The sequence below is a fragment of the Chlorocebus sabaeus genome, chromosome 23 (genome assembly GCF_047675955.1).
Source record: "Chlorocebus sabaeus isolate Y175 chromosome 23, mChlSab1.0.hap1, whole genome shotgun sequence".
In the NCBI taxonomy this organism is placed as follows: Eukaryota; Metazoa; Chordata; class Mammalia; order Primates; family Cercopithecidae; genus Chlorocebus; species Chlorocebus sabaeus.
In genome coordinates, this window is record NC_132926.1 from 69,753,504 (window position 1) to 69,778,852 (window position 25,349).

Here is a 25,349-nt window from a genome sequence, read left to right on the forward strand (position 1 = left end):
CTTCTTGGTTTACCTGTATGATATCCCCTCCCTCTGGGTAAAGCAGGATATCCATCACATGACGGATTTCAGGGGGAGAAAGGAGGGAGGTCAGAGAATGACCTTCTAGGTTTTCGACCTGTTTCAGGAGAAAATGATCAAGGGTTGGAAGATAAGAGGGGCTTTCTTGCTTCTGCTGTTTTCTCAGATGCCAAGGTGTTATAGTTTGGGGTAGCATGTCCTGATCTGAGTCAGGTGGGGAGGGCAACACACAGGCTTTCTAAGATGTACGTGGGCACAGGTAGTTTTCATTGAATCAATTTCTAGATTCTCTTTTCTAAAAGGCATATTCCTGTGGTAGTATACATACTGGTTCTTCTTTCCAGCCTGCCCTTTTGCATGGACCTTCTTCCACTTTGCAAAAGGAAAGAGCCCTTGCCTCCATCTGGAATCTATTAGACTGCTTTGTCCATAAACATTGAACCTCCTGGGTTGGTGTTGGGAAGGTAAATGACTCTATCAAGTGACATATCCTTTCCTAAGTCATTTTCTCATTTTGACTTGCAACAAAATTGAAGGAAGACCCAGTGGATTTGTCACTTGGTAGAACATTCAGAATAATTTTGGATAATATATCACTGTTAGATAGCTAACTCCTTAGAAGTTCTTTGACACAGTGGTGATGTCTTTATAACAGAATACATTACATACACCTCTGTTTATTCTGAACATGAGTTCACAGCATCGAAAATCAAAATAAAAGTAGGAATAGACTTGTTTCTAAACTGTTTCATTCTAGCAAAAAGTAACATTCATAGATGGATTTGATACATGTAATCATTAGGGAAATAAAACGACCTCTTTTTACCTCATTAAAAATTGCTTTCTGGCAGGGGACAGTGGCTGACGCCTGTAATCCCAGCACTTTGGGAGGCCGAGGTGGGTGGATCACTTAAGGTCAGGAGTTCAAGACCAGCCTGGCCAACATGGTGAAACCCCATCTCTACTAAAAATACAAAAATTAGCTGGGTGTGGTGGTGGGCATCTGTAGTCCCAGCTACTTGGGAGGCTGAGACAGGAGAATTACTTGAACTCAGAAGGCGGATGTTGCAGTGAGCCAAGATTGCCCTACTAAACTCCAGCCTGGGCAACAGAGTGAGACTCTGTCTCAAAAAAAACTGCTTTCCAATAAAAAATTTACTTTTTATATTTAATAATCTATCAGCATTAGTATGGTATACTAATATACTGCTACTAATTATAATAACTTAGTTCAGAAGAAATTTTTAACACTTAGAGCTTTATGTATGGTCATGGGAAGTAAACATTTTATTTCTTTATTTAGTTGTAGAGAAGTATGATAAGGTGATAATGAAAACTTTTATATTAGTTAATTCTCACACTGCTATGAAGAAATACCTGAGACTGGGATATTTATAAAGAAAAGTTTAAAAGACTCACAGTTCCACTTGACTGGGGAGGCCTCAGGAAACTTAGAATCATGGCAGAAGGCACGTCTTCACAGGGTGGCAGGAGAGAGAATGAGTGCCAGCAGGGGAAATGCCAGACACTTATAAAACCATCAGATCTTGTGAGAATTCACTCACTATCATGACAACAGCATGGTGGAACCACCCCCATGATTAAGTCTCCTCCCACCGGGGATTACAATTCAAGATGAGATTTGAGTGGGGATACAGCCAAACCATGTCAACTTTCAAACACAAAACATACTAGGGATAAATTTTGTAGGTGAAATAGAATTGAAATGCAAATACAAAGAGAAAAAAGAATGTGATGAAATTTATTAACTGCTAAACAACTCATTTCATATATTTTTAAAATGGATGACACAACGAATTGGTATGGTATTTTATTACATTGGATACATTTTGGGAGTCATGAAGCAGTTCTATGTTTTAATGTCAATATTTATACTTCAAATTACATCCTTTGGTACTATTTAAACTTTTGATGAAAAGTTTTAGATATCATTTTGAAACATGCACAAAGGTACGTTGTTTTTCTTCTAGTGGGCGCTTGCATAAAATAAAGTTAAATCACCACAGAATCCTTGAGATAAGCTCAAACACAGAAGCAGACAAAAACCTTCCCAATTTTGCCTTAGCTAAATAAGCATTTTAAAAACAATCTTGATATACAAGTATACTTAGTTTATATTTGCATTTACTTTATTTACTGTTAAAATTGCATCAAATAAAAACCTCAAAAGTAGTGTTCTAGCACTGTCTCCTCTGAGACAGAACCAGCTTTAGGTTAGGTATGGAACTATCCACCTGCCCTAGACCAAGCAAGCATAAATTGTGGAGCCTGAGGGATGGCTGGAGAATGTTTGGTGTGTGTCAGTAGGCTGTGTGGCCCTGATAGAGGATTGGAGGAGAGGGTACCAGGAGTACCACTAAGAAGGATATGAGTGATCACTCAACTCTCTTCCCTCAAACTGGTATCACAGGAAGAAAAACTTGATATCCAAGTGAGTTGTGACACCTCTTGATTCCAGCTGACCATTCATAGATAGGTGGTATTTCTGGGTCCAAGAGGGCTTGAAGGAACAATGTGCACCCTCTGCTGTTGCCACATTTGGCAGTCTTTCCACGCTGGTGTAGATTACAAGTCTTCAGATAGAACTCTCTCATCCTACTCCTTTGAGGGTGTAAGGGAATAAGCAGATGCCTTCCCGGCCTGACAAATCCCTTTCTTGTATTTGAACCTGGCATTCTGACCCACACTGTCTGTGACTAACTCCACACCCTGTGTGTGCCTCTCTAGCTCTGGGGGAAGAGTAGAAGAGTAGAAGTGCCTTTATGTGCACTCAGCCCCAAATTATCATTTTGGTAATGATAAAAGCAGAGGGATCCAGGAGAGTACTGGGTCAGGGAAGAGGAAATTGGAAGCAGAACAACTCGGAAGGGGATCTTTCATGCATAGACATGTTTTCCTAGCATGTTTCTCCTCCACACCCATTCTTTATAATCTACCCTCCAGCTTTGCAGTTTAGAATGCCTTGTTTGATCTTTCTGTAGCAAAATTGGTGTCTACAAAGTCTATGTATTTCTAGTAAAGAGGCAACTGCTTAAATATCACTCTTGGAACTGTAGAAGACAGAAACATTTTTTTGTGTTTTAAGAAATTGGGTCTCTGTCACCAGGCTGGAGTGCAGTGCTGTGATCATGGCTTATTGTAACCTCAAACTCTCGAGCTAAATAATCCTCCTGCCTCAGTCTCCTGAATAACTGGAATGACAGGCACAGGCCACCATGGTTGGCTAATTAAAAAAATTTTTTTTTGTAGAGATAGGTCTCGCTATGTTGCCCAGGCTGATCTCAAACTCCTGGCCTCAAGCGATCCTCCTGCATTGTCTTCCCAAAGTGCTGGAATTACAGGAATGAGCCACTGTATTCAGCCCAGGAATTCTTAAGAAGGAATATGACTACCTTTTGGGGATGAACCAGGTATTTGAACTTTAAACAATTAGCCATTGGATGCAGAAACATCTTTATTTTCCAAATTATGTGTTTTAAAAAGTATTTGTGCTTTATAGAGTTTACTGAGCGTCTGTTTTGCCAAATACAAAATTTTCCAGCTGGATGCGGTGGCTCATGCCTGTAATCCTAGCATTTTGGGAGGCTGAGGCAGGTGGATCACCTGAGGTCAGGAGTTCAAGACCAGCCTGGGCAACAGGCTGAAACCCATTTCTACTAAAATACAAAAATTAGCTGGGCATGATGGTGGGTGCCTGTAATCCCAGCTACTTGGGAGGCTGAGATGGGAGAATTGCTTGAACCCGGGAGATGGTGGTTGCAGTGAGTGGGTGGCTGAGCAAGACTCCACCTCAAAAAAAAAATTCCATGATGATAAAAAAATTTTATAGGGTTTTCTTGAATATTTAGCTATTTGACCATTATTTGTGGTATAGAAAAAGAATGTTTTATTTTGCTAATTTCCCATACTGCCATTTTTTTCCATAGTACCCAGTCTAAAGTTGATGAAATTAAGGCAAAGTCACTTTGAGCTGTCAGTATGAGAAATAGAGCTAAAATATATTTTCAGTTATTGGCCAATTCTTAATTCATAAATATCATATCTTCTGATAAGTTGAACTGGGTTAGGTCTTATAAATCAGATTGTCTTAACTGAAACCTAATAACTTATTGTGTTGAGACTAGCTATAATCTACTTATAAATTTTCCTTAAGCATTTTATACAGTTTTTTTTTTTTTTATGTTTAGGGAAGAAAATAAAGTGTGATTGTTAAGTAGGATAAAATTTAACCTGAAAGTTTACAAATTTATATTTGAGAATTTTTTAAAGAAATTATATATCACAACCTTGTTTTACTTGTTAGCCGTGTGTTCTTTCCCCCATGTATCAGAATGAGGTATTCTCACTTTCCGAAATACATTTTTTTTTTTTCATTTTAATTTCACACATTCAGCCTTCACTTTAAACATTAAAAAGAATGGCAACATTTAAGTAACATCAAAGGTTTGATTTATGTGACAGGTGTCAAATTGAGTTATGAATTTTGTGAGACTCATAATCCTATTTAAATGCGAAGTATTTTTGTAATTGAAAATACGTGTATATTCATCACCAAATCTTGACATCACAGGGATGACTTTTAAGAATTGCCCCCAAATCAAGTAGCTAAATAGATCCTGGGAAAGTTTATTCTGTTTCTGACAGTCACTCTTCCTGAACTGAAGGCAAGGATCACTTAAGATGGAGGCACTCAAGTGTGAACAGAATCTAACCACTCAAAGGACTGGTAGTGGTCTGATGCACACAGGATGGAAGTATTTGGATATAGTGTATTAAAAATGAACAAATGAAACCCTGGAGCTTTGCACACTGGCATTTCAGTACTGTATATACTACAGGGAGTTGTGTGTGCACATATTAAGCCATGGTGTCTAACAGCCCAGAAACAAATATCACAGGGCGTGAGCTAGATTTAGGCTCATTAATAAATGATAGCAGTCCCCTGACTGACATGCTCTTCAAAATACGAGCAGCCTTTTGAAATTGAGCTTTGTCTTTTTAATGTGAGCAATATGTAAAATGAATTGTACACTCTTGATTAATTCTAAGTGGCCTCACTAGAGTTAATATTATTTTTACTTGAAGTAAAATAGAGATTTACTTCGAAGCCTCGATAGCCATATGTCAGTAACTGATCTTGATTACAGATCACCTGTGGCTGTGAATTGAAACAGCAGTGTGCTGTTACAGAAGACTGCCTTTTAAAACTCTAAGAAGCAGCCCAGTCCTGCAAGGTATATTGCTGCATGTCCTTTTGACGTGCATCTGAGGTACTACCACATCTATTAATAGTTTTTGTTTTACTTTTGATACTTATTAAATAAAGATCATTATCCTGAATTTTCCTCTCTAGTGGGAAAAATGGTAGAAACAAATACATCCTTTCTAATAATAGACATTCACTGAGTACCTACCATGGGTGGTGCACTGTTCTGGCAGCCATGTGGGTGCACAATGATGTATCCTTCATTTTATTATGATTTTGAGGCCTTATTAAGTTTTTAACTAAAAAAAAAAAATTTTGTTTTACATGTCATAAATATTTTATGAAATGAAACACATAATCTGTGTTTCCAGATATTTTAGGCAGAAAGCAACTGTTTTTATCCAAAAAGTAAAGAATTGTCCCAAATGGGTTGATTTGTGAAGTGCAGGAAAATTGCCCTCTGTGTTTTTTTTCTTTTGTTTTTGTCTTTTAAGATGGAGTCTCACTCTGTCGCCCAGGTTGGAGTGCCATGGCACAATCTCAGCTCACTGCAAGCTCCGCCTCCCGGGTTCACGCCATTCTCCTGCCTCAGCCTCCTGAGTAGCTGGGACTACAGGCGCCCGCCACCATGCCCGGCTAATTTTTTTTTGTATTGTAGTAGAGACGGGGTTTCACGGTGTTAGCCAGGATGGTCTCGATCTCCTGACCTCGTGATCCACCCGCCTCGGCCTCCCAAAGTGCTGGGATTACAGGTGTGAGCCACCATGCCTGGTCGCCCTCTGTGTTTTAATTCTTGAAGTGGGTGGTGGTTTACTGTATAATTATTTGTTAAACTGTTTATATATGTATGTTTTACCCTTTTCTTATGTCTGATATTTAAATGAAAAAGGAGTGGTGGGGGAAAAGATTTATCTAACCTCAAAGTATTTTCTGGAACAGTGCCTGAAATTTTCTTGTTATTGGTTAATTATTTTAGTTAATATTTGGCCTTTCCTTTTACTCCTCTTCAAAATGGAACTATTCTGTGGCAGGTAATCCATGAAGACATAAGCCCATTAGTGGGATGGGTTTGTCAGGTCACTTTTCTCTGTAGCCCGATGTAATATGAGCTGATATAGGAGGGATTCTGGAAGGTGGTATGATGAGGGGAGGAAAAGGAAAATTTAGTGGTGCGTGTTAACAAAAGGGAAAGTCAGTAAACCTAAATAATGCATAACCTAAATTTCTCACCTCTGCAGATTTCAATTACCAACACGTAACCTAGCTTTACTGAATTGATTAGCTATCTCAAATGGTGATATGGTAAAATCTTACTAATTTGAACAGTGGTTAAAATAGATTATTCTGAAAGTATATTTACTACTTTTAAGTTACATATTTAATGACATTAAACTAAAACATACTGCCTAATGAAAGCATGTGACTATTACATGAATAGATGCTTTAGAAGTGCTCCTAGTAAGTTAATGCTTCTAAGTGGTTTTTCCCCATGTAGTCTTCCTAATCAGGCTTTGAAAACCCAGCTTGTCTAGTTCACATTTGTTATAGAGTAGGGGAATACAGATGAAGAGATATTTAGTTCATATAAAAAGACTGTACATGTTGGCTGGGCGCGGTGGCTCATGCCTGTAATCCCAGCACTTTGGGAGGCTGAGGTGATGCGGACAGATAACCTGAGGCCAGGAGTTCGAGACCAGCCTGGCCAACATGGTGAAACCCCATCTCTACTAAAAATACAAAAATTAGCTGGGCGTGGTGGCTCATGCCTATAATCCCAGCTACTCCTGAGGCTGAGGCAAGGGAATCATTTGAACCCAGGAGGCAGAGGTTGCAGTGAGCTGAGATCATGCCACTGCACTCTAGCCTGGGCAACAGAGCAAGATTCTATCTTAAAAAAAATAAAAAATAAAAAAATACTGTACATGTTAACAGTGAACAGTAGTTTACCATTTTGAATATAAAGGAACCATGAATTAAGTCATATTACTGACTATACCTTATCTCATCTACAGTGGGTATATGAGAGTTATAGCATTATCATGTTAGTAAATTAATCCTGACAGTAGAACAATTTATTTTGAAAAAGTCTGGCTATGCTGGTTGTGTTTGTGACAAAGAGCACTCACATGATTTTTTTTTTCCTGAAATTATTTTGGAAAACCATCCAAATAATACTTCATCTTAAAAATTATGATTCGTACATTGTGAAAATCCAAATATTGCTTTCTTTAAGCAAATATATAAACATAGTTTGTGATTTTTCTTTTTAAAAATATTCAGTTTTTCTCTCTGTGTTAATTTTTGGCTGGAGGGGAAACAGGTGAAGGTGATTAGGCAACCGCACTTTTCCTAAGGTAATTGGTTATTAGACTAAAAAAAGTAGTCAGTCTAAAGAGAATGAGGGTCAGAGCAAACCTAGGTCTATTCTTAAGCTAGTTACTCAGGGCCTTGGTTAACAGGATGTTCACCTTTACTCAGCTTTTTTCAATTGGTGTTATTGACACTGGGTATTGGTCTGTCTGCTGTGCCCGCCCCTGCCTAGGAGAACAGCCCTAGGACATGAAGGTCTTTTTCATTTATATTAAATATTAGTAATATTACTAAGAATACCACCACATTTAAATAAAGCTTATTAAGAATAATTAAAAATACCAATGTCCGGGGCTGGGCGCGGTGGCTCACACCTGTAATCCCAGCACTTTGAGGGGCCAAGGTGGGTGGATCACTTGAGGTCAGGAGTTCCAGACCAGCCTGGCCAAGATGGTGAAACCCCATCTCTACTAAAAATACAAAAAAATTAGTGGGCTCAGTGGCGTGTGCCTGTAATCCCAGTCACTTGGGAGGCTGAGGCAGGAGAATTGCTTGAACCCAGGAGGCAGAGGTTGCAGTGAGCTGAGATCATGTCACTGCACTCCAGCATGGGTGACAAAGCAAGACTCTGTCTCAGGGAAAAAAAAGAAAAAAAAAAAAAAGAAACTAATGGTAGAGCACACCTACTGTGTAGGACCTAAATGAATTCATCCCTTCTGCCACTGCCCCAGACGTATATTACATGGAGTTCTACCTGTGAGAAGCAGCTTCATCCCAAATCTTTGCCTGCAATTTTGAGAATCTGCCCTTGTGATTTTGTTAATGGTCACATGGTTATGGCAAAAGTGACTAAGATGGTGACTGGCCACTGCTGATGTTTGATGGTGCGTGGAGTAGTTCCAGGGAATTAATTGGTTGTGTTCCATTTTTCATACCAGGCAAAATTTACCCTAATATTGTTCTTTTCTTATCCCTGGCTTCTGGATGTTGCTCAGTTATTGGTAGTGGCTCCAGCATGAGCTTACCTTTTGTGCTACAGGTATCTTCAGGATCACCTTTTCATTTCAAGATTCCAAAATAGGAACACAATTCAGATATGGAATCCATGTCAAATGCCTTAGAGTAACAGTTTTTGGAACTCTTATCTGAAACCACCCTTTGCTTTCTCTGTCTAAAGTGTATTTATTAATGTTTATCTTTCCTGATGGGTAGCCAGACATACTTCCCAACTGCTCTGGAGGAAACTTGCCAACTTTAGGGGTGCTCAGGTGCTTCTCTTGTCTTTTCCTCTCGCCTCGCTCTCAGGTGTTCTCATTGAACATCGCTTTCACTTGCTGTTTTTTGTTTTGTTTTGTTTTGTTTTGTTTTGTTTTGTTTTGTTTTTGAGACGGAGTCTCACTCTGTAGCCAGGGCTGGAGTGTAGTGGCACAATCTCAGCTCACTACAACCTCCGCCTCCCGGGTCCCAGTTCAAGCAGTTCTCCTGCCTCAGCCTCCTGAGTAGCTGGGATAACAGGCACGTGCCACCATGTCCAGCTAATGTTTATATTTTTTAGTAGAGATGGGGTTTTGCTATGTTGGCCAGGGTGGTCTTGAACTCTTGACCTCGTGATCCGCCCACCTCAGCCTCCCAAAGTGCTGGGATTACAAGCATGAGGCACTGCGCCCGGCCCACTTGCCCTTTTAAGAGTCCATCTCTTCCAGTTGACTCCTAATCTAGACTGACTCTTGAGCTGCTTGTGGGTGGGCCACAGGTGGAAGTAGTGTGTGGTTTAGAGCTGAGTCTCTGCAGCCAGACTGCCCAGCTTCATAGCTTGCCACACCACTCAGGAGCTGTGGGACCTTGGGAAAGGCCCATTTTTTGTTATCTTTTAAAATGAGATAACATTGGTATCTACTTCATAGGATTATTTTGAGGATTACATGAGTAAATAGATGTGAAGCGCTTGTAACAGCACCTGACATACAGTAAGTACTCAATAAATATTAGTGTTTATTAATATTACAAACTCATCTTCATGACATTCTTGGTGGTTAGTGACCATTATGCTTTGGATTGAAGGACTGTAACTCTTACATACCTCTGCAGGAGTAGCTCTGAGGAAGACACACCTGCATGGCACATAGACCTAATTGAACAGGGCCTGTGGGCATCTGTGCATGCTGATTTCCCCTGCTCATTTAAACTGCCTCCTCCTTGAGTGAGGTGCGTGCACACTGGAGAAGAGTTGTTCCCAGAGCCCACACACCTCACTCCTGCAGGCTTATCCACCTCTGCCCTGAGAGTGGAAGCCAGACCTCCTAGAAGGGCCCAGACTCTTCAGTTATCTTTATTTTGATCATGACTTCCAACATTGTGTCTGCCGTGGGCTCCCTCTGCTGGTTCCTCTAGCATGTATGCAAATCTGTGGAATAATAACTTTTAAAAACTCAGTTTCAGGTTTTTAGGAATGTTTGCATGAAGAACACATTTGAAAATGTCTTTTTTTATATGTGAGTGATACAGATCACATGTATATTACTCGTTTTTTGACACCTGCATTATGAGTTAGGATATTTTCAGGTTTGAAGTTTTTTGTTTGGTTTGATTTCAAATGGGGACTGTCATGATATGCTGAGAAACTTGTTCACAATGTAGTCATCAAAACCTGATCGTTATGTTTTATATTCTAATATATGGCACTAAATATCTCAGAATATCATTTTAATAGTCTAAAGTGAATGTTATTTTAACATCTAAAGATGTGGAGACTTAGTTTTGAAGTCTGAAAAAAATAGCCTAGACCCCCAGGACATTGTTATGTTGAAGGTTTAGTACACGTTAGAAAATAGTACCTCCAATTTATTGGGTAATTCATTATTTATTTGGGGTTATAATTTATCAGTAAAATGTGCCACAGTGTCCCTAAAATTGCATTTTAAAATAAGTCTTCTGTTTCTTTGCATTTCCTTATCACTGTTTCCTTTCTCCCTTCCATCTTTCCTTCTCCTCCTCCGCTAGGATCAAACAGCATCAGTAGGATAACTACAAATATGGAAAATGGAGAAAATGAAGGAACAACTAAAATTACTGCACCTTCACCAGTAAAAAGGTCAGTGAAGTTAACTGAAGAAATGTACAATTATATGCAGTCATAAAAATGATTTTTTTTCTGTAGACAAGGTTAAAAATCTTTTAACTTTGATGATTAATTAATACTTTTGATCCATGGGTTCCAATAAATATTCTCTGGGCCAACTAATACATTAAAATGCCAATAAAATATAAAACATCGGGACCTGAGTCTCTTATTTGAAGAAAATGCTCTTTTTGTCACAGCAAGGTGAACTCACAGATTGTCTGTGGTTTGCATTCTCCGCAGAAAATTGAAAATTTCTTGTGATTTTTAAAATGGCATGATATAATGGACTAACTCAGAGGGACTTGTAAAATAAAGTAGGTGATATTCATGTTTAATGTACTGTGTTCATTATAGTGGTGCACTGAACTGTGGCCCTGGAAAGAGGGTTTATGGCATTTAGAGGCATCAGAGCCTCAGAAGTCAGTGATTGCATATGTATGAAGACTTGTCATGGTCCTCTGCATCTGTTTTCCCAGGGGCATTCCCCAGTGGAAAAGCCTTTTCTTAATATATTACATGGATTGTTTTCCTGAGAGCTCAGCCTTGTTTTCTGTTAAGATACCGTTGCAGAGTCATTTTTTCTTATCTCCAGTTACATTCACGGAACGGCATTATAAACAACAATGAGCAGCTTTCATGAGCTCACTTTCTCTATAGGGGTTGCCCCCCATACATCATGGGGAAATCCCAGCAGTCAGAGATATGTGACCTGCAGAGACTTCTTAGATCAAACACTTGATCTTTTCTGGTAAATAATTGTGCCTTCATTCAGCTGTATTGTGGCTACTTCGAGCAATATAGTTCATAATTTCTCAGCAAGATAACTTTAAGATATGAAGATTCTCAGAGTTGTAATATTTTACCCAGGGATTTGCCTCTGTTTTGTTTAGTTCTAAGACGTTTACCAGTTCTCCTTTTAGGATGACAAGTTCTTTATCATTGCATAACTTTAGTTTACCTTATTTCCCTTCGTCACCCTCACAGCTGTGGATAAATAGAGTCACCTTCATCTGTATGTACAGGGTGTGCTTGTGGTTATGTTCAGCATAAGAACAGGAATCTTCCATGAGATTCCGACCCCAAGCGTTTTTAGAATGTCCTGAAGGAGTACAGTCCTCCTTTTAAAAACTTACTTTTTCAAATTTTATTTTAGGTCCAAGGGTACATGTGCCGGTAGGTTTGTCACGTGGGTAAATTTTGTATCACTGAGGTTTGGTGTGTGCATGATCCCATCACTCAGGTAGTGAGTACAGTACCTGATAGGTAGTTTTCAACCCTTGCTCTCCTCCTCCGCTGGTGGTCCCCAGTGTCTGTTGTTCCCATCTTTATGTCCATGTGTACTCAGTGTTCAGTTCTCACTTATAAGTGAGAACCTGCAGTATCTGGTTTTCTGTTTCTGTGTTAATTCACTTAGGGTAATAGCCTCCAGTTGCATCCATGTTGTTGCAAAAGACATGGTTTCATTCTTTTTTATGGCTGTGTAGTATTCCATGGTATATATGTACCACGTTTGCTTTATCCAGTCCACTGTTCATGGTCATCTAGGCTGATTCCATGTCCTTGGTATTGTGAATAGTGCTCCAAGAACATGTGAATGTATGTGTCTTTTTTTTTTTTTTTTTTTTTTTTTTTTTTTTTTTGAGATGGAGTCTCGCTTTGTCTCCAGGCTGGAGTGGAGTGGCACCATCTTGGCTCACTGCAACCTCTGCCTCCCAGGTTCAAGCAATTCTCCTACCTCAGCCTCCTGAGTAGCTGGGACTACAGGCGTGTGCCACCACTCCCAGCTAATTTTTGTATTTTTGGTAGAGACAGGGTTTTACCATGTTGGCCAGGATGGTCTCCATTTCTTGATCTTGTGATCCACCTGCCTTGGCATCCCAAAGTGCCGGGATTACAGGTGTGAGCCATCACACCTGGCCATATATCTTTTTTTGTAGAATGATTTGTTTCCCTTTGAGTATATATCCAGTAATGGGATTGTTGGGTCAAATGGTGGTTCTGTTTTAAGTTCTTTGAGAAATCTCAAAACTGCTTTCCACAGTGGCTGAGCTAATTTACATTCCCACCAACAGTGTATAAGTGTTCCCTTTTTTCCACAATCTTGCCAACATCTTTATTTTTTGTCTTTTTGATAATAGCTATTCTGACTGGTGGGAGATGGTGTCTCATTGTGATTTTACTTTGCTTTTTTTGAAAGGTGAGCATTTTTTCATGTATTTGTTGGCTGCATGTATGTCTTCTTTGGAAAAATGCCTGTTCATGTCCTTTGCCCCTTTTTTAACATGCTGTTTGTTTCATCTTGTTGAATTGTTGAAGTTCCTTATAGATTCTGGATATTACACCTTTGTCGGATACACAGTTTGTGAATATTTTCTCCTGTTCTGTAGATTGTTTACTCTGTTGATAAGTTTCTTTTGTTGTGCAGAAGCCCTTTAAAGTCCCACTTGTCAATTTTTGATTTCATTGCAATTGGTTTTGGGGACTTAGTTATAAATTTCTTCACCAAGACTGATGTCCAGAATGATATTTCCTAGGTTTTCTTCTAATATATATTTTCATAGTTTGAGGTCTTACATTTAAGTTCTTAATCTATCTTGAGTGGATATTTGTATATGGTAAAAGGAAGGGGTCCAGTTTCACCCTTCTGCATATACTAGCCATCCCAGCACCATTTAGGGAGTCCTTTTTCTGTTGCTTGTTCTAGTTGATTTTGTTGAAAATCAGATGGTTGTAGGTGTGTGACTTTATTTTTGGGTTCTCTATGCTATTGCATAGGTCTTTTTGCCGGTTTTTGTACCATACCATGCTGTTTTTGTTACTGTAGACTTGTAGTATAGTTTGAAGTCAGGTAGTGTGATGCTTCCAGCTTTGTTCTTTTTGCTTAGAATTGCTTTGAATGTTTGGGCTTTTTTGGAGGGAGGGTTCCAGTTTAGAATAGTTCTTTCCTATGAAAAAACGATGTTGGTAGTTTAATAGGAATAGCATTGCATCTGTATATTGCTTTGGGCTGTGTGGCCATGTTAACAATATTTTTCAATCCCCTTTGCAACCACATTCCTGTGATGATACTGGTACTTGAAGCACCACCAAAGTTTTTCTCTCAAGCTTCAGATGAGAAATACCTTAGGGAGTTAATGCAATTAACTTGTCACCCAGGATTTTATTATTTAACTTTTGTATACTCTCTCAGTTCCTCTTTTATCTCCCTATTTCTTTTCCAGGCTCCCTTCTCCTTTCCCTTTACTTTTTCTGATTTATTGATCACATACACTTTCTACTATTGTATTAAATATCTACCATATTTGTTACTTTTCTTCATTTCAAAAGGTAAGCTTTTACTTTGGGAATTGAATCTGTAGAGGTTTTTAGCCTTTATAAAAATAATAGCTACTATCTACTAATATTATGGGTTATATGCCTCTGTCAGATACATAATTTTATGGGCTTACATTAATTCCTTCATGGATAGTATACTAGGGTGCAAGTCTGTTTTCTTTCTTTTTTTTTTTCTTTTTTAACTACCTTGTCATCTTTCTCCTCTTTGTTTGCAGTTATAAAGTACTCTGCTATGACTGTATCCTAGGACAGTTATACAGAGGATTCCTCAAAAAGCCAGGGTTAAAAGTGAATTTGGAGTTAAATAGCTCTACCTTTATCTGAAGCTAAGACTCCTGAGGATGTGAGAGGTCACCCCCCCCCCGCCCCCCAGTGCCTGGAGGATTCTGATTAGTCCCTTCGTCTGTGTCTCCCCATGGATTTCTAAAACAATTTGTTGAGGATAGAATAACAACTCAGTTACATTTACATTCTTAGAACGGAATGATGATACTAGGTCAGGAAATAGCGTTTGAAAGTCATTCTGATCTGGAGGGATGAAGCCAAGATATGGCGGAAGCTGGGAAAAGGTCAGTTTGAGTAGCCTGAACCTGCCCAGGGCTGACCGACCTGTGTGGATTCAGACCAGTGCCTGGAGCCAGTGTTTCTCTGATCACTGTTTTACAAAGGGAGCCAGGCTGAAGATCCTGGGAAGCCCAGGTCCTTCCTCCTTGGCTTTCTTCTTTTCTTGGCTCTGTGGTTCCCCTTGTTCCCTCTCCTGCAGGTGGACTCTAGCGTTTCTTAACGATTGATGGACCCGGCATCTGTTGACTAAAGCAGTAAAACTAGAAAGAAAGAGGGGGGAAAGACCCAAAGGTACTTGCTGGAGACAGATTTTTTAGGCAGTGCCTTCATGTTCTTTTTAGAGTCACAGGTAAAAACAAGCAAATAAGTGTGCACATCTTAACATTCGTTAAAAAAAAATTTACTTAACAAGTAAGTATGTGAGTTTACTTTTATTTTCTACTTAATTTGTTTTTCATACTTTTTTTTAATTTAAAGCTTTAAGAAAGCAAAGAATGAAAATAGCCCTGATACCCAAAGAAGCAAATCTCATGCACCGTGGGAAGAAAATGGCCCCCAGAGGTAAAGGGAATCATTGTTTTCATAAAGGAGACAGTAGAAAAGGGGTTAGCACTTGCAGCTCATTGAATAAAGGAATCCAGCTGCTGGGTGGTTGATCACAGCTAGCTGTGGATAAAGTGTGCAGACTGTAAATGAGTGTGACCCAGGGAGAGAGGGGCTGGGATTTCTGAAGTGGAAATCTATGCTATGTTTTATAACATGAAACTTTTTCCTGGAAAGGCAAAAAGGAAACCTAGGAAATACTATGAAATTGCCTGTAAGGTAATATATTTCTGAAAACTCTAAATGACATATTAGTAATTTGTCCATTTCATGATTTTGGTTAAAAACTTAAGTCAAGGCCAGGCGCGGTGGCTCACACCCATAATCCCAGCACTTTGGGAGGCCGAGGCGGGTGGATCACGAGGTCAGGAGATCAAGACCATCCTGTGAAACCCCGTCTCTACTAAAAATACAAAAAATTAGCCGGGCGTGGTGGTGGGCACCTGTAGTCCCAGCTACTAGGGAGGCTGAGGCAGGAGAATGGCGTGAACCCGGGAGGCGGAGCTTGCAGTGAGCGGAGATCGTGCCTCTGCACTCCAGCCTGGGCGACAGAGTGAGACTCCGTCTCAAAAAAAACTTAAGTCAAAAACTATAGCTGATGAATAGTGATGCTGGAAGACCTTTATTCCTAAAAATATGGATATGTCTAGTTTATCTCTGGTCAAACTACCAAACCAGTAACAGACCTGTGTTGTAACTTATGGTTCAAATTCTAACCCTGCCATGTCCTAGCTACTTTATTTGGGCCACTTAATTAAGTAGTCTATATTTCCATTTTTTTCTGTTTAATAGGTTTAATAATTGTACTTCAGTGCTGAAGGTTGATAAGAAGATTAGCTGAGATAGAATGTAAAGCCTTTAGCTGAGTCAGTGTTTAGAAAGGGGAAAATTCATCATATATATGAATTGTTACTGTTATTTGTATGTGTTCATTTTTTTACTACTGAAGGCTAATGAGACAAATGGCATTCCTGCAAAATAATGACCTTTATGATTTGATTTGCCAGATCTTACCTCTTTTCTTTCAATAAATCTTGTCAGCAAAGAGAACCACATGCCTCTGGAGGTACCAGCTGTGCAGTTATGAATGACTAGGTCTGGGCTGGGCTGTGTTCCCCCAGGACCTCTCTGGGCTCTTTTTGACCATTTATCTTTCTCTCCAGTGGACTCTACAATTCTCCCAGCGACCGCACTAAGTCACCAAAGTTCCCTTACACACGTCGCCGAAACCCCTCCTGTGGAAGTGACAATGACTCTGTACAGCCTATGAGGAGGAGGTAAGTGGAACACAATCCCTCTGTTAGCAGTTTTCGACAGAAGCATTTTGTTCCAGGTCTGACTTTATAACAGGTGATCCTTATACCAACATTACTGTTTCTCTTTAAAATAACAGGAAGCTTACTCTTTCTGACATAAAATAAGTTAGGAATCCCGAAGTATTTATCTTAAACAGCCAGAGTTTTAGGGAATAATTTCATAAAATATTAGCAGGAACTTGCTTTCTGTATTCTGTTTATGACTGATGTGTCTAAAAATAGTATATATAATATATAAAAACATGTATTATATATAGTATATTACATAGTAGAGACAACACGTCTTTTTTTTTTATTGAAATGGAGTTTCACTCTTGTTGCCTAGGCTGGAGTGCAGTGGCACAATCTTGGCTCACCGCAACTTCCGCCTCCTGGGTTCAAGTGATTCTCCTGCCTTAGCCTCCCGAGTAGCTGGGATTACAGGCATGCGCTGCCACGCCCGACTGATTTTTTTTTGTATTTTTAATAGAGATAGGATTTCTCCATGTTGGTCAGGCTGGTCTCGAACTCCCGACCTCAGGTGATCCACCTGCCTACGCCTCCCAAAGTGCTGGAATTACAGGTGTGAGCCACCACGCCCGGCCGAGATAGTATATCTTAATATATAAAACATATTAAGTGTTTCTACCTGAGAAGACAAAACTACACTTAAAGATAAGCCTTCTTAGCTGAGAAATGCCTTTTAAAGCACAGAAAAAAATGAATCCTGTTACATTTTACCTATAAGGTTAGAGTGTTTGAAGGGATTATATTTGTGTGTGTATGCTTAATAAAAAAAGTTCTTAGCTGGAAGTTTTGAACCTGTCTGCAAAGCAGGCTGGGCAGTGTGACAGGTGCAAGAGAGGAAGATGTAGAAATGACTTATCAGTGAAATTCTTTTTCACTCCTATGTGGCGGGGACTGTGGTTTACTTTGAGTACCTACATAATTGGCATTGTATAAATGACTTTTTCTTTTACCTTTTTTTGTTTTTTGTGGTTTTTGTTTTTGTTTTTGAGATGGTGTCTCGCTCTGATGCCCAGACTGGAGTGCAGTGGCTTGATCTCAGCTCACTGCAACCTCTGCCCCCTGGGTTCAAGCGATTCTCCTGCCTCAGCCTCCTGAGTATCTGGGATTACAGGCATGCACCATCAGACCCAGCTAACTTTTTGTATTTTTAGTAGAGACGGGGTTTCTCCACGTTGGTCAGGCTGGTCTCGAACTCCTGACCTCATGATCCACCTGCTTCAGCCTCCCTAAGTGCTGGGATTATAGGCATGAGTCTCCGCGCCCAGCCTTTTTCCTTTTTTTAAAAAAATAAAAATATGTAAACTAAAGTAGAAATGGGGTCTCACTTGCTATGTTGCCCAGGCTGGTCTTGAATTCCTTGCCTCAAGCAGTCCTCCCACCTCAGTCTCCCAAATTGCTGGGATTACAGGCATGAGTCACTGCACCCAGCCTAAATAACTTTTATGATTACAAGAAGTTCAGTTCATGATGTCAGGTAACCATCAAGACTCTTTTTATGCACACTGCAGGTTTGGAAGCCAAGCCCTTCTTTCCACCTATGCCCTAGTTAATACACACTTGCTGGCCCTTTCCTGCTTGATCCCTTTTGCTTCTGCTGGTTTCCTAGAGTTTTGCCCCCAGCTTTCTGAAACCCAGTTCAACTTCACTGAAATTCTTTGTTGGTTAAGAAGAGAAGGGTCTATATTACCTTCATGTAGGACTGACATGAGGGGGCTAGATCAGGACCAACAGTGATTAGATAGGATAATAGAGCAATAGTAGGCATTTGTTTGCTGTTGGCCATATTCCAAGTACTGAGTAAAGTGCTTGCTATATACTATTTCATGTAATCCTGACAGTAACAACTCTTTGGGAACTGGCATTTGTATTGAGGCATGATGTGATTCTAGCAGAGGGGGATTAAATAGGGAATTGGTGCAAAGGTGTAAGTAGGATTGAAGGCGCAAAAAGCAGAGAGTGATGTAACTCAGAGATCTAGCTGCTGTTACTGCCTGTGGACTGAAGGAATGCAAAGAGAGAACTGGGTGTTACCTAGAGACCAGAAGCCGCTTCCACCTTTGAGCTGGCAATCCTGAGCCTGTGCTTGCTGCTGACATTGCTGCAGGCACCGTGATGGATGCTAGGCAGGGACCGTTCTTGCTAACGTTGCTGGAGGTACCACCACTGTAGCCAAACAAAGAACACCCACTTCTCAGGAGTGCAAGAGTTGATGCCACAGGTACAACTAGAAGCAAAATCACTTTCCCCTTTCTCTGCCTTCACATCTTACTGGAGTCTCTTTTAACTAAAACTCAGCTGGCAAAGGTGTCCAGGAATATAAAATTTCCAGGCTTTCCATCTCGGCAGTAGAGGGCAGATTATAGAGGAGTCAATAGAGGCTGAGTACCGATGAAAAATATTCAGCCCAGCATCACCATCTCACTTTTACAGATGAGAAAACTGAGGCTCAGGGAGATGATGGTAGCTTGTCCTCTGTGGCACACATGGGACTGGAATCCCGGTCTGTACATCTGAAAAAGTTGGAGATATTGATAGCCCTCATTTAAATAAAGCTGTCCTTCAGCCCTTATTCAGCTTTCTCCTTGGGAATACCAAGAGTGTTGGTTCAACTTGGACAATACTTAAAAGCAAAGCAACGCCACTGGGAAATACTTTAAAATGCATTTGTGTGTATTGTGTGTTGAGGCAACATAGGTGGCAGGGACGATGAGAATTTAGCGTGTATTATTGGTAGATAGAGTTTTATAGTTTCTCACCCTTAATTAATTAGTGCAATTTGTCAGCACTCCCTAAATAAAATAATTACACATGTTGAGCAGATAGTCATTTTAACACATTTGAAAATGAACTTAATTAAATTTTGCTAAAATATGCCTAAATTTGCATATTTTCATACAAAATAGTTGCTTGAAATAGTTTGCAGCATATACACTCCCAAATCCAGACTTGACTTCTACAATGAGGTTCATTTTCCGCTGGCTTCCTGTGAAACACAGAGAAGTAATTGTGGAGAGTGGATACAGGATCCTTTCATTGGCATATTCTGGGGGGAAGGCTATTTAAATTTGCTAGAAAGAGAATCTTTTTGCCTGAGCATCCCTAGAGCCTTTTGCCTGGTGCACTTACAGGTCTCTTGTGGGGATCTGTGTTTTGAGGCAACAAGCCATTGCTGCATGTTGACATAAAAGGACTAAAGTACATTGTTCTCTGTTTCTTTCCAGTATAAATGCCCTGTAAGTGTCCTTGTCCTTGTCAGTCTTGTTTTATGTTCACACGTATTTACCTTGCACTGGGCACAAATCCCTACATTGCTGGATTAACATTGACATTTAAAATCGAGACATGTCATCAGCATGGAAGAATCTCAAGGACTTAAATTTAATAATAGGAAATTATATTTTGCTTTGGATGCCAGGATAATACATTTTGCAATAGATGTCAACATTTCGTATTTTGTCTGTTGTTTATCATGAGATGGATACAGGCTATCAAATTCTGGCTGAGTCCAGAATAGTGATCCTTAATCTTTTTGGGTAATACTACCCTCTGAGATCTGGTGAAATGTTGGATTCATTCCCTAGGGAAAGACAGGTTCATATTTAAATACATATAAACATTTCCATATAATTTTCAAAGTTCATGGAGACCCTGAAGCCTGCTTGTTTAAACCTTCCTATTCTAGAAAAAGAAAGTCAGCATTTTTTCTGGTAGTACAGTATATTTTCACTCCTCAGCTTTCACTTTTACATTAAAAAATGTTTGAGTGCCTGTTGTATGCCATGCAATGTGCTGCTACCACCAGACAAAGTTCCTGTCCTTTGGGAGCTTAGATGCTATTAAGGGATAAATATATGAGTCATAGGAATATATGTGCCATTATGACTTTAATATGTAATATGAAGGTAAGCTATGTGGTACTTAGGGAAATTTTAAAAACTTTTTATTGAAACCTAGCATGCGTACAGAAAAGTACACACATGTCATAAGTGTAAATGCGTGATAAATTTTTATAAATAGACACCTGTGTGATGAGCACTATCAGGGGAAGTTTGCTGAATCACTGAGCCAAAGAGGTTGGGGTAGGTTTCTTGAGGTTGGATGCTTGAGCCAGGATCTGAGATACAAACAGGCTAAAAGAAAGGAACGATCATACCAGATAGAGGGGCTAGCATGTGCAAAAGCCGTGGGAATGGAAAGAAGCAGGGAGCCTTTGTGAAAAGGAGAAAGGCCAGTGTTTATCAGACTCTGAGAGTGAATAAAAATGTGTTAGAAATGAGCATAGAGAGAAAGATGGGATCAGACCTTACAGCCCACCTGGCCTTTGTTCAGGATTTTGGTCCTTAGACCAGTGGTTTTTTACAGGAAGTACAATAACATCACCCTTGTGTTTGTAAAGATGACCCTCACTGTCTTGTGGAGAAATGGTGAAAGAGGATAGTGGCAGAAATGGAGAGACCAGGCAGCAGGCTATGGTACGAGTCCTGGCAATAGAGAATGGGAGCATGGACCAAGGTGGTGATGTGGAGATATAAAGAAGTGGATGGTTTCAGTAGCCAGTAGGAGGTAAAACTGGTAGGAGAATCAGTATGAGAGGTGGAGGAGAGGGAGCTATCCAGAATGAAACCCAGGCTTGTTCAGTTTTTTGAATTCAATGTGTTGCATAGAAATAGAATCATCAGGACTTTACAGGCTTGAAAGGGACAATTGCCAATTTAGTTTCTGATATCCTGAATTTATGGTGCTTCTGAGAAGTCCAAGTGCACGATTCACATGGGTTGTTGAATGTAAGTCAGGAGCTAGATTTGCTTTATGGACTGAAATATAATTTTAAGTATGTTACTTGAAGTATAGAGATTAGGTTGCTTAGGTGGATAGTATAGATAGAATGCAAAAAGACAAAGCCAATGACACAGTTGTAGGAAGCTCCAGCATTTGTCTTAATTGAAGATTAACTGTAATGGAGAAAGAGAAATTGTGGCCATGGAAAAATCAAGAGAGTGAAAATTTGCATACCAAATGTCTCCCTTGTCTCTTCATTCCCAGAATACTAGAATCCAGGCTTATATTACTTAGGCAGAAAATTAGAGAATCCCTTTGTAAGAAATGAACAGGGTCAAGAGAAAAGACTACGGATACTAGCTTGCAAAGCATCTTCCAATGAAATTGTTGTATCTCCCAGGCATGAGATTAGAGAATCCCACTGCAGGAAATGGACCAGGTACAAGAGAAAAGACTTGCATATACTTACTTTCAAAGGATCATCCATTGAAATGATTGAAGCTGCCCTCATATTACTGTGAGGCCATTAATTAACATGCTCTGCACCAACCAAAGGGCTCCAGTCACTTTAACACTTACTGCTTGGATAGGAATAGAGAGCCATGAACACCTGCATTTGAGCATTGCTTCTGTCTGGAAAGGCAGAGACTAAAACAAACAAATGGGGTGTAGGGTGGAATTGGGGACATTCTCACTGGAAACAGACAGTATAAGAAAGTAAAATTTCTAAAAAACTATTTAGAAAGATGAAAAAATAAATCCATGTATTTCTATCAATACAAAGGTAAGAACTAATGAATAAGAGTTTTTAGGCTTTAAATTAGTGTGGCAGAATTTAAAATAATCAGTAAAAGATTTGGAAGGTAACATTAAGAAAATCTTCCCCAAAATGGAAGCAAAAAGCCCACAATAAAACAAATGTATGGAAATAAGAATAATAGAATTATCAAACCTAGATATCAAACATTCAACTAATACAATTTCTAAGAAAAAAGAACAGAGAAAACATAGGAAACTATTAAAGAAACAGCACAAGCAAATATTCCGGAACTGAAGGATGCAACATTATAAAGCAGAACCCACTGAGCAATTGACATAATTGATTGAAAAGTTAGATTTATTCCAAGGTTCATTATAACTAAATTTCAAAACATTATTGATTAACAAAGAATTCTAAAGATTTGGAGGGGGCATGGGAATATGGGAGAGAAAAATCCATGTGCAAATGGTGACAAATCAAAATGACATTGGGGCCAGGTACGGTGTCTCACGCCTGTAATCTCAGCACTTTGGGAGGCCAAGGCGGGCAGATCACCTGAGGTCAGGAGTTCAATTCCAGCCTGGCCAACATGGTAAAACCCCGTCCTTACTAAAAATACAAACTAGCCAGGCATGGTGTTGCATGCCTGTAATTCCAGCTACTGTGGAGGCTGAGGCAGGAAAATCATTTGAACCTGAGAGGCGGAGGTTGCAGTGAGCCGAGATCACGCCACTGTACTCCAACCTGGGCCACAAGAGTGAAACTCCATCTAAAAAAGAAAAAAGAAACAGCAGACATTGGGCTGCTTCACAGTAATGTCAGAGGAAGAAGGCAAAGAAGTATTGCCTTGAGAAGTCTGAAAGATTATTTTCAGTTTAGGAGTCTATGCCCAGATAACCATAATTGTTTGTATAGAATAAAGACATTTTCAGAAATTGTGGGTCCCAAAAAAGTGTATCTGTCATGCAAATTTTTTCTGTTAGCAACTAAAAGATACACTTTACCAAAACCCAGACAAGTTGCCAAAAGACCTGGAGATGTGGGGTCCATCATACAAAGAAGCAAAAGGAGTTCCTTGGATCATGATAAAGGGAGTTAGTCAAAAGTGGGTGGTCCAGGTATGAGCAGGAGGGCAGAGGGATCCAGGAGGGATATAAATGGAACTTGGAGATTACCTGCGTATCCATCCATAGCAGGAGTTTTGCAGTTCTCTCAGAGTTTGAAGAATAGTGATAAGTAAAAGAACCCTAAGCAAGTGATACGTACATGGAAAACTTAGGCAAGTATCCTCTCTCAGAAAATTTAAAACCTACAAAAGAATGGAATCATATTCCTGGCACACTATTTAGATTATCTGTGACCAATTTCAGTATAATTGTGTTTATGCTAAATAGTGACCCCAAAATTTGATGTAAGAACAGGGACCACATATTGCTGTTAATGTTATTTGATATAAGCGTATTGGAGGAAATGGGGTAATGTAAGCCATACATTAAAGAGATCAGAGTGGGAAGGTGCTGGATTACAGATCGTAAGGAAATGGAGCATGGGGCATAGACACCACTCTCAAGAAGTTTGGCTTTGAAGGAGAGAGGAGAGACTGGGCAGATGAAGGGGGATGTGGACTCAAAGTAGGTCTGTGTTTGTTTAAACAGTAGAGACTGAAAAAGTTAATAGCTTATAAAAAGAGTCTGCCAGACGGGCAAGGTGACTATGTGTGAGAGGTGAGAGGGTAGTTAATGAAAGTCATTGAAAAGACATGGGGTGATGGGACGCGCAAAGCACTGGTGGAGGGACTGACCTTGGTAGTAAGGATAAATCCATAAATAACAGGGAGGAAGATGTTGGTAAGTTTTTATTTTTGGTAGCAGGAAGATGAAAGAGTTCCATCTGGAGGCTACTTTTTCCTTTGGAAGGAGAAAACAAAGTCATTTGCTGAAACACGGATACTGTGGGTCAGAGGGTTGCAGGGTGAAGAGTTTGAAACTGCGCTGCACTTAGATCTGAAAAAAGTGGCAGGATGCTGAACCGTGGTGCGGCCCCCCTTGAGGTTTATGAACGTGGATTTGTAGTGCAATGTGCCCCTTTTGTGTGACTCCTTCCAGCACTGCTCAACCAGCTGTTTAGAACTGATCCAGAAAACTTACATAGTTGGATTCCATGCCTGGGATTTTGCCAAAAAGATGGAATGAAAAACAGAGTTGGGGAACGTGTTGAGTATCAGCATGCATGTTATTGAAATGATGGATTAGGAAATCTAAGCTGAGTACAGAGGACAGTGAAGAGAAGTGAAGAGCTGGTGGAGAGTAGCCAGGTCAATAGATAGTCTTATTGGGGTCAAAGAAAAGGAAGAATGGAAATAGTTGAATAAGCAATAACAACTTACCTTGGTTGAGTGCTAACAATGACCCAGGTCCTAGTGTATGCATTTTAAATAGATTAATTCATTTTATCCTTTAGAGCAGACTTCAAAGGAGATTCTATTACAAGTAAGTCACTGAGTAGAAAAGTAACTTATTTGGATCACACAACTCATCAGTGGAGAAGATGAGATTCACATTCATGTTGTCTGGCTCTAGAGCCAACACCTTTAACCAGGATGCCGCATTGAAGCTGTTTGAAAGTAAATGGGGAGTGGTAAACAGAAAGGAGATTGTGGTAAGAGAGCAAAGTTTTTGGAGGTGCTTACAGACGATGAAGTCCAAAGTATGACCATGAGACAGGTTGCTGAGTTGAAGTGGAGGAGATTATGAGAGAAGAGATAAAGAGAATTTGGAGGCCCAGAGTATGGGAAAGGGCATCCAAGTGAGATGATGTCATTTCCACTATGGCGGAAATCAGCTTGGAGGATTGCAGTTCTGCAACTGCAGACTAACCTCATCATTGGATTAATGGAATTCAGACAGTTTGCCTGTCCCACTAGAGTGAGGCCAGGTTATGTTATTAACATTATATTTCTGGGATGTGTCGTATGTAGGGTTAGGCATATACATATGACTTAAATGTTTGGTGAATGAATGAATGTATGACAGATATGTGTAAACTGAGGTGAAACTCATTTTGGTGTGCTTTCCTTAGCCAATTGATAATCTCCTGTTTTCTTAAATGTCTTTATTTGTTTTCACAGGAAAGCCCATAACAGTGGTGAAGATTCAGATCTAAAGCAGAGGAGGAGGTAAAAAAAAAAACAAAAATGGAAGGAGAGTCAGAGGGAAGAAGGGTTAGCAGATTTAGAAATGTTCAGAGTTGAGGAAAGAGTGGGGGTATTATTGTTTTTTTTTTTTTTTACTTTCAAAAACCAGT

The 25,349-nt window shown here is 39.7% G+C and overlaps 1 protein-coding gene across 5 annotated transcripts in view; it reads left to right on the forward strand.

Annotated features, from left to right (window-relative positions):
* Positions 1-25,349, forward strand: part of EPB41L4A (erythrocyte membrane protein band 4.1 like 4A) — a 275,434-nt gene that overhangs the window by 200,330 nt on the left and 49,755 nt on the right. For all 5 annotated transcript variants that reach the window (XR_012090887.1, XR_012090888.1, XM_073010770.1 and 2 more), the window contains 4 exons: positions 10,559-10,649; positions 15,057-15,140; positions 16,346-16,459; positions 25,174-25,221. Coding sequence is in view for 3 of the 5 variants with exons in the window: in XM_073010770.1 (XP_072866871.1) it covers positions 10,559-10,649; positions 15,057-15,140; positions 16,346-16,459; positions 25,174-25,221 (337 nt within the window). In the remaining 2 variants the exon portion in view is untranslated. The remainder of the gene's footprint in view (positions 1-10,558; positions 10,650-15,056; positions 15,141-16,345; positions 16,460-25,173; positions 25,222-25,349) is intronic.